Raw genomic sequence first — 10,766 nt, 5'->3', positions numbered from 1 at the left:
AACAATTTATCTTTTTACCCATTTTATATTCTTTAAAAATTACTAAGAAATAACATTTAAATAGCGGAATTTAACATAAACGGAAGAAAAATAATATGTTATCTGAACATGAATATCTAATACAACTGTTTGAGTCTCGACTACCCAGAACTGTTGTCACAGTTTCACAAACGGTCTAAGAATACTACAAATAAAGGTCTGAAAGAAATAAATACAACAATGTCTATGGACATGCATGAAAGAAACAGGAATAGTAGATAGAAGGAGACGCCAAGGCCTATGGACTATCTCGGGTCGCCTGAAGAGCAAGAATCAGTAATCCCACTGTGGTCCGAAGTCTACAACACTGGGGTGTGCACAAAAGAGTGCAGAGTGTAGTATCAGCACAACCGACCCCATGTGTTGGTAAGTGCCTAGCCTAACCTCGGCGAAGTAGTGACGAGGCTAGGACCAAAATACCAAATAAACCTGTGCAATTTAATTATAGATAGCAGAAAAGAAGGACAGTAATATACAGTCAAGCATGGGAAGGGGAAACATGCTGCGGGGAAACATCGAATAGTAACAGAAGAGCAACAAATAAATATGAGGATCACCACAGATCAATTGAAAATAGGAAGGGTAAATCATGTTGCGGGGTACAACAAGTATCAACAGGAAACCAGCAAGTAGATGTAGAGAAACCGTAACTCAGTTATCAATAACAATTAGGAAAATCATAGACAAGTGCATGGCATCACCCTTCGTGCTTTAACACTCTCTCACAAAAATAATACACGGCATCACCCTTTGTGCTTTAACACTCTCTCACCAAAATAGTACACGACATCACCCTTTGTGCTTTACACTCTTCCTCACCCAAGCAACAATCACAAGACAAATAGGGTAAGGGAATCTATAACATCGAAATAAAATCAATTAACAACAGAAAATCAATAAATAAGCGTAAAGGACAACATAACTCAATTATCAGCAAGAGTCAGGAAAATCAAGGACAAGTGCACGACATCACCCTTCATGCTTTTACTCTCGTCCTCACAATAAGACTCAATATATATTGCATGACATCACCATTCATGCTTTTACTCTCATCCTCACCATGAAATCAATATAATAGGCACGAAATGGTACATCGTGCGGCACGACATCACCCTTTGTGCTTTAACACTCTTCCTCACCCAAACAACAATCACAAATGAGAGGGCAAGGGAATAAATGAAATTACAATAAGAATCCCGTCAAGGGAACAACAATTCAGCTATTAAGTCCCGACAAGGGAGATAACAGATAAAGCAACAATAGCCCGACAAGGGGGGGCAACATAATGATCTCTTCTCTTTCTCACTTTTACTTCACAATTCACTTCACAACTCGAACCAATGCTCTAAAGGTTTAATTATCACTTATACTTTCACAATTCACTTCACAACTCAAGCCAATGCTCTAAAGGTTCAATTATCACTTATACTTTCGCAATTCGTTATCTAACTTGAGCTAACACTCCTCAATGTTCATAGGTCACAATTCCTTCCACAAACTTTACACAACAAATAGAAACCATCACCAAGGCATGAAAGATACAACAAAGTCATGATAATCACAATATAAGACTCACGGTCATGCTAGACACCAACGTATAGATACTCGTCACCATGCCTATACGTCGTACTCAATAATTACCACATAGCAAATAGGACTCGACTCCTAATCTCTCAAGCTAAGGTTAGACCAAACACTTACCTCGATGCCACGAACACAATTCAAGTCTCTACTATCGCTTTACCTCTTGACTCCACCACCAATTCGCTTGTATCTAGCCACAAGTTACTTAATTACATCAATAAACGCTAAATGAATAAATTCCAATGCATGAAAATAAGTTTTCCAAAGTTTTGCCCAAAAAGTCAAAAATCGCCCCCGCGCCCACATGGTCGAAACCCGAGGTTCGAACCAAAGTATAAAAGTTGCAGGTTGCAGATATGGGAAATGTGAACATGGGTTCACAATTGCGAACCCGACCTCTGCAATGTTGGGAAATGCGAAACAGGGCTCGCATTTGCGAACCCTTCAGAAATGTTGGACTTTCGCATTTGCGAACAAAATGTCACATTTGCGACACATATGTCGCATTTGCGGCCTCAAGCGTTACCAGAAGACATCGCATTTGCGAAGGGACACTCACATTTGCGAGGTGGAGCAAGACTGGGATTCCTTCGCAATTGCGACAAGCCGCTCGCATTTGCAATCCAGGCTTGCTATGCACAACTGAAAAATCTACAATTTTCTAAGTCCAAAATACACCCCGTGGCCTATCCAAAACTCACCGGAGCCCTCAGGGCTCCAAAACAAACATACACACAACCTCAAAAACATCCTACAGACTTATTCGTGTAATCAAATTACCAAGATAACATCATGAACATCGAATTAAACCTCAAGATCAATGAAATTTCTCAAAACTTCTTTAAACATCATATTTTGCATTTAAGGTCCGAATCACGTCAAATGGATTCCATTTCTTACCAAACTTCACAGAATTATCTTAAATCACATATAAGACTTGTACCAGGCACCATAACCAAAATACAGGCCCGATTCTATCAAGTTTTAATCGAAATTCATTTCCAAACCTCATAAATAATTTTCTTTAAAAATTCATTTGTTGGGCTTGGGGCCTCGGAATTCGATTTTGGGCATACGCCCAAGTCCCATATTTTCCTACGGACCCTCTAGGACCGTCAAATCATGGGTCCGGATCCGTTTACCCAAAATGTTGACCGAAGTCAAATTAATTCATTTTATAGTCAAAATTTATTATTTTTCAAATATTTTCACACAATAGCTTTCCGGCTATGCGCCTGGACTGCGCACACAAATCGAGGTGATGCTAAAAGAGGTTTTTAAGGCCTCAGAATGCAGAATTCATTTTCTCCACCTCTAAAACAATCGTTCGTCTTCGAATGGACATAAAAAGGAAGTACTTGAGTCGGGGAAAAGATGGGGATAACGGTTCCGCATATCGGACTCGGACTCCCAGGTCGATTTTTCAGCAGGCTAACCTCTCTACTGAACACGAACAGAGGGAAAACTTTTCAATCCCAACTAACGAACCTGCCGGTCTAGAATAGCTACGGGCTCCTCCTCATAAGACGAGTCCTTGTCCAACTGGACAGTGCTGAAATCTAACACGTGGGATAGATAGCCATGATACTTCCGAAGCATGGACACATGAAACACTGGATGCACTACTGCTAAGCTCAGCGGCAACGCAAGTCTATAGGCCACCTCTCCTACTCGATCAAGAATCTTAAACAGGCTAATAAACCTAGGGCTAAGCTTGCCCTTCTTCCCTAATATTATCACGCCCTTCATAGGCGACACTCGAAGCAATACCCGCTCATCGACCATGAATGCCAAATTACGAACCTTGCAGTCGGCATAATTCTTTTGCCTAGACTGAGCTATACAAAGCCTATCCTGAATGATCCTGACCTTGTCCAAGACATTCTGAACCAGATCCGTACCCAACAACCGACCCTCTCCCGGCTCAAACCACCCAACCGGTGAGCGACATCGCCTACCATACAAAGCCTCATACGGATCCATATGAATACTCGACTAGTAGCTGTCGTTGTTAGCAAACTCTGCTAAAAGCAAAAACTGATCCCACGAGCCTCCAAAGTCAATGACACAAGCTCGAAGCATATCCTCCAAAATCTGAATAGTCCTCTCGGACTGCCCGTCCGTCTGAGGATGAAATGCCATGCTTAACTCAACCCGTGTGCCCAACTCTCGCTGAACTACTCTCCAGAAATGTGAGGTAAACTGCGTACCTCGGTCCGAAATGATAGACACGGGCACACCATGAAGGCAAACAATCTCCCGGATATAGATCTCAGCTCACCTCTCAAAAGAATAGGAGACTGCCATAGGAATGAAATGCGTTGACTTGGTCAACCTATCAACAATAACCCACACTGCATCGAACTTCCTCTAAGTCCGTGGGAGTCCAACAATGAAGTCCATAGTGATACGCTCCCACTTCCACTCAGGAATCTCAATCTGCTGAAACAAACCACCAGGCCTCTGATGCTCATACTTAACCTGCTGCCAATTCAAATATCGAGCCACATATGCAACGATATCCTTCTTCATCCTCCTCCACCAATAATGCTGCCGCAAATCCTGATACATCTTCGCGGTGCCTAGATGAATAGAGTATCGGGAACTATGGGCCTCCTCTAAAATCAACTCTCGGAGTCCATCCACATTAGGCACACAAACTCGACCCTGCAACCTTAAAACTCCATCATCTCCTAGGGTAACCTACGTGGCACCTCCGCGCTGCACCATGTCTTTAAGGACACACAAATGGGGATCATCATACTGCCAATCTCGGATATGCTCCAACAAAGAAGAGTAAGCGACTGTGCAAGCTAACACACGGCTGGGCTCAAAAACAACCAACCTCACGAACTGATTGTCCAAAGCCTGAATATCCAAAGCAAGCGATCTCTCACCAACCGGAATATAAGCAAAACTGCCTATATTGGCTGACTTCCTACTCAAGGCATCAGCACCACATTGGCCTTATCCAGATGATATAAGATGGTGAAATCATAGTCCTTCAACAACTCCAACCACCTTCTCTACCTCAAATTCAACTCCTTTTGCTTGAACAAATACTGAAGACTCTTGTGATCCGTGAACACCTCACATGACACCACATATAGATAATGCTCCCAAATCTTCAACGCATGGACAATGGCTGCTAACTCCAAATCATGTACCAGATAGTTCTTCTCATGAGTCTTCAACTGTCGCGAAGCATAGGCAATGACCTTGCCATCCTACATCAACACTGCACCAAGTCCAATACGAGATGCATCATAATAAACTGTATAGGGCCCTGAACATGTGGGAAAAACCAACACCGGTGCCATAATCAGAGCTGTCTTGAGCTCCTGAAAGCTCGCCTCACACTCGTCTGACCATCTGAACTAGGCACCCTTCTGGGTTAACCTGGTCATTGGGGCTGCGATAGATGAAAATCCCTCCACGAACCGACGATAGTAGCCTTCCAATCCCAAGAAACTACGGATCTCTGTAGCTGACGCTGGTCTAGGCCAGTTTTTGACTACCTTAATCTTTTTCGGATCAACCTGAATACCCTCTGCTGATACAACATGGCCCATAAATGCCACTGAACTCAACCACAACTCACACTTCGAAAATTTAGCATACAACTGACTATCCCTCAATGTCTAAAGAATCACTCTAAGATGCTGCTCGTGCTCCTCCCGGCTGCGAGAATATATAAAAATATAATCAATGAAGACTATCACGAACAAATCCAAATAAAGCCTGAACACTCGGTTCATCAAATCCTTAAAAGCTGCTGGGGCATTTGTCAACCTGAATGGCATCTCCAAGAACTCATAATGTCCGTACCAAGTGCGAAAAGTTGTCTTAGGGACATCGGATGCCCTGATCCTCAACTGATGGTAGCCAGATCTCAAGCCAATCTTCGAAAATACTTTGGCACCCTGAAGCTGATCAAACAAATCATCAATCCTCGACAATGGATACTTATTCTTGATTGTAACCTTGTTCAACTACCGGTACTCAATACACATTCTCATTGATCCGTCCTTCTTCTTAACAAACAATATAGGCGCACCCCAAGGCAAAACACTAGGTCTAATGAAACCCTTCTCAAGTAAGTCTTGCAACTGCTCCTTCAACTCTTTCAACTCAGGCGGGGCCAACGATACGACGGGATAGAAATTGGCTGAGAGCCCGAAGCTAAATCAATGCGAAAGTCAATATCCCTGTCGGGTGGCATACCCGGCAGGTCTAAAGGAAATACCTTTGGAAACTCACGAACAATGGGCACAGAATCAATAGAAGGAACCTCAGCACTAGAATCACGAACATAGGCCAAATAGGCCAAACACCCCTTCTTGACCATACACTGAGCCTTCACATACGAGGTAATACTACGGGTAGAATGGCCATGAGTCCATCTCCACTCTAAACGAGGTAAACCCGGTAATGCTAAGGTCACAGTCTTGGCAAGATAGTCCAAGATAGAATGGTAAAGTGATAACTGGTCCATCCCCAACATGACATTGAAATCATCAATGTCCAGAAGAAGCAAATCTACACGAGTCTCAAGACCTCCAACCACCACTATACATGAACAATGGACGCGATTCACCACAATAGAATCCCCCACCGGTGTAGACACATAAATAGGGGCACTCAAAGAATCACTAGGCATGACCAGATATGACGAAAAATAAAACCGAAGCTTCTCTAACACAAACCCGAACAGTACCTGCACCTCCACCTCTAGCTAACTGAGCGGGCTGGACGAGTCGCCCAATGAACCTCCTCACTGTCTCTCTCAGTGGGAAGTATAATAAGAGCATGACAAGCCAAGTCGATGAATCTGATCTCTACTGAGTAACAGTCATAGAACCCCGCTGGAGACGCCCAAACTGCCTCCGATAGACCCCTCTCCGAGTGATGGGGAGAAACTTCTCCAGAAATGGCTGCGTGAATTTGTTCTCAAGTCAAAACTGATAACCTAAATATTCTAGCCAAACAATAATCTCTCCAACAAGTCTTGGCAGATCCAGACAAGCGAAAAGTAGCAAAATCGACCCCATTGGTCTCCACGATCCCCATGTTCCTGAGAACCTCATGATAGCTATCTAGATAATCTTGGGGATATTCAGAAGATGCACCGCTAAAAGTAGTAGTGAAGAGCTTGGTTAAACCTATCCAACCTCTACAACGCACCGACAGACATAACTGCTCCATCACCGGCCTGAGCTGCTGTTGTTGATACACAAATTTTTTATATATTTTTTTAATATGCAAAATACTTTCAAAATAGCATATATATGCATATATAAGTATGTCCAAATGTTTTATTATTTTTCCTTAATTTTTAAAGATTTTTAACCAATTTATTCCCTTATTTTATTAAAAAAAAACCAATAATAATTCCCAAAATTATCATTTTGGTGCTTCATTTATTGTATTCTCATATTTATTCCAAAATATAACTTAGATAATTTTTGTATATTTTTACAAATTTATTTAGTATTTTGAAAGCTAAATTGTATATAATTGCAATATTAGCCCCTTTTAAGATTTAATTGCGTTTATATTTATAAAAATTAAGCCCAGTATTTTTAAATTGATAATTATATATTATAAATCATTTTAATACCTTCAATTTATTTCCAGAATTTAATTTACTATTTTTTATAAAATAAAAGGGAAAATGGCTATTTAAAATCTAACCAGATTTTATTTCAATTGTAGCCTAAATTCTACCCCAATTGAAACCCAATTACACCGGCCCAAGTCCTACTAATACCCGACCCCAACCCAATTAAACTAACCCATACCCGGATCCCCACCTAACCCTTTTAAATCTCAGTCGTTGATCATTTAGACCAACGGCCACCGGCTGCCCTTTACAAATTAAACCCAAAAGACTCCCAAACCCTTTCATTTGTTACAATACGCTGCCTCTGAAATCCCTCATCTCCCAAATCCTCTCTACAACACCTTCAAACCCTAGCCACCGCCACTCTAATCCACCATAATCCATGGCTTTCCAAGGTCATCGGAGACCTGTACCAACCTTCCATGGCTCCTATGTGTTTGTACTTATGGTTTCAAGGCTAGACTATGGAGAACTCTGGTCTAGTCTTCGTTCGATATTAGTTCATGGCCCTTCTCCGGTCATCTTTGACCTTTCTCCGGCCAACCATGGTGATTCGAGTCAGACCTTTGACTCTCCTGGTTAGATTGGTAACTTTCAAGGCCTTTCTTGTTGCTTTTGGGGTTCTTCTGAAACCCTAATCTCTAAGATCTTTCGATTTCTTTCAGATCTACTTTAGGTCTATGTTTGCTCTGAACTTTTAAGCATTTTTTTCAAAGTTTCTTTAACTTTTCTTTCAAAACTCTTTATCTTTTCCGATTAGGGTTTTCCTGTTAAGTTATTTCAAATCTCTTCTCTGATTTTTGACATGTTTTGCTATGTTTTGCTCGTGTTGTTCTTCTATCTGAGTTAGCATATTAAAAACCCTATTTTTTTTTGGCAATCCGCTAGGCAAGCACCTAGGGCTAGTTTTTTATATAAAAAATTAATAAACAAAATACAATGTCATGATATCCTACAAAATGAAAGGAATAAAATTTGAGCTTAACAAATAGCCTATTATCAAAATTGAGCATTGCACTCAAAATTGATATCACATTAATGTAAAATACAAATCTAGGCCGAATATGTCCTTTGGTTCCTTGTATTTCCAGTCCATTGAAGCCCAATTCAAATGTGTACCATGCTGATTCTAAACGTAGCCATAATCTGTGTCAATTTGAATGCAGAAATAGCCTATTTCCTTGTGTTTCACTATCAGATGTTTTAGGACTTCTCTTTCCTTCCACATACCCATGTTACTCATTCCATTATTATATTGAATAAACAATCCAAGTTGGCCGACAACTGCCTTCCATGTTGTCTTTGTTTATTACAATATTATATTATTTCTCACTTTTCTCATATGCATTGGTAGGTATTTTACCTTGTAATCCTTTTCTCTCCGGGAAATATTAGCCACACGTGATCTGCAAAAACATGTATTGTCGACTAAAATTTTGCAAGCCTTTATTCATAGTGAAGCGTGCTAGTATTTGAGGAGCTCCATCCTTGGTTTAATCTGTAGGCATACGTTTACTCCTCTGTCCCCATTGCTTAAATGTTGAAGCATGCGTGAACAAACTTCCAGCACTAAACTATAAAAAAACCAGCAAAATTTTTGCTCCTTTTGATATTATTCTCCTCGCAGTCTCGATTGAGCTGCCCAGAAAAATCTCGAGACAGGCGTGTATTGTAGTATCCAAAAACACGTGTCCTCCACCAAATTGGTAGCTCGGAAACAATACCCAGTCGTGCAAAACAGTACCCATTCGTGTCTATTAGCCATGCGTGATCTGCAATAAAAATGCATTGCCGACCTAGTGGTGCATCTTAGTAAACTGCATGCGTGCGCTGACTCTTCTGTCCCCATTGCTTAATGGTTGAAGCAACGATGAAAAAGATACATCGAAAAAATTCCATTTTTAAACAATAAAAACCTGCAATCCTTTTGATTTCTCGCAATCTCGATTCCGCTGCCTAGACCAATTATATAATCCATAGAGACAGGCATGTAATGCAGAATCCAAAATCACGTATCCTCCACTTACAGCTGAAGCATAAGAATTACACTTGTCTATGTGATACTTTTGTTCGGCAGCATGTGTTGTCTTCCATGCATTCCAGAGTGAACCATGTGTGCACATGAAAGGATTTGTAGGACACAATGCACGGTTCGTTTTATTAAAAAAATACCCAGATGCTACAATGTTCCAAAATGTGAGCTTCCAGCATTTCTTGAAAAGCTGATTTGTTTATTGTTTCCAACACGCATGCCGAATTCTTTTTTCCACTCCTTTTACCAGATCCTATCGAGTGCCCTTCATGTTCCAGCAATAAACAATTAAACACCAGCATTTCCTAGAAATTCCCTAGCGTGCTGGTGCATTCTCCAAGCGCATTGGCATCTGTTATTGTCCAGAACTTCACGTGCCCATCTTGTTTTCCCATGCTATTTCAGTACTTCCCTTTGATGTGAATGACTATCATGAATCGAAAATTGTAAAAGTGCCAAAGCCCACCTTTAGTGTCCTCCCAGTGGATTGAATGTAGTGCATTAATACCACCACTTGAGATTCTACTATAAGATTAGGCTTTAGCTTCGATGAAATACCTGCAAAAAAGTGAACAAAGTTAGCCGAAAAATTGCTATCCAAACTCTCCTCAAGAATGATTAGAGTGTGATAACAAAATGAATCCTCTTTTCCTCCTAATTCCTTGCAACCTTCACTCTTATGTAAGGGCATTGCATCTTATCTTCGTTAATAATCCTCCTTCCTTTTGAGTCCATATCCCAGAAACCATGGCATTCAGTATTTCCTTCATCTAGAGCATAATTGGCAAGGTGGTCTGCTAATGTATTCCCTTCTCTGAATATGTGTGTGACCTTGATGATACTTTGTTCCTTCAATCTTAAAATCTCCTCTACATGTTCAGTAATATACCAAGGAGGCTTCCATGATTCCTCTATAATATTCTTTAATAGCATAGAATCTGTCTGCAGCCATATCTGGAAATAATTAAGATTTTTGCACATCTTCAATGCCTCCACAATAGCTACCGCTTCTGATTCATTGTTGGTTCCTTCAGAAATCTCCCTTCTTTCTGCATATATCAAATCACCTACCTCATCCCTTATGCAGAAACCAATTGAACTCCTCCCCGGGTTCCCTCTACATGCTCCATCCATATTCACTTTGATCCATCCTCTTGAAGGAAATTCCCATAACACTTTATCATATTTCAGTCGAGGTGTGTATTGCTCCATCATTGTCAGTAAGTCCAGCCACTTGTGAGGCACATGTAGTCCAGGCTTTTTCAGTTGGACTAGAGCTTGCATAGTAGATGACACCTGGTAAATAACTCTGCTCACTGACACTGCTTCTAACCCTAATTTCTTTTGGCTATTTGTTAGACGAGTGCTTGTTTAGTTAAGTTTTTGTTTGATTTGTTTATTTATCATCTTTTAAGCTCTACTATTGTTGAAAACCCTATGCCTTTGGGTTTGAAACGGTTCGTTTGAATACCTCACTCGACTTGAGGC

General features: G+C 40.8%; 1 protein-coding gene across 1 annotated transcript; it reads right to left on the bottom strand.

Annotated features, from left to right (window-relative positions):
• Positions 1–9,932: 9,932 nt before the first annotated feature.
• LOC142163427 (uncharacterized) lies at positions 9,933–10,562 on the bottom strand. Its single transcript, XM_075220714.1, has one exon. It carries the CDS (start codon positions 10,560–10,562, stop codon positions 9,933–9,935), a length of 630 nt encoding a protein of 209 aa, XP_075076815.1.
• Positions 10,563–10,766: the final 204 nt, after the last annotated feature.

Source organism: Nicotiana tabacum, chromosome 1, assembly GCF_000715075.1.
Source record: "Nicotiana tabacum cultivar K326 chromosome 1, ASM71507v2, whole genome shotgun sequence".
Classification (NCBI taxonomy): Eukaryota; Viridiplantae; Streptophyta; class Magnoliopsida; order Solanales; family Solanaceae; genus Nicotiana; species Nicotiana tabacum.
This window is presented reverse-complemented; position numbering and strand designations above follow the sequence as displayed.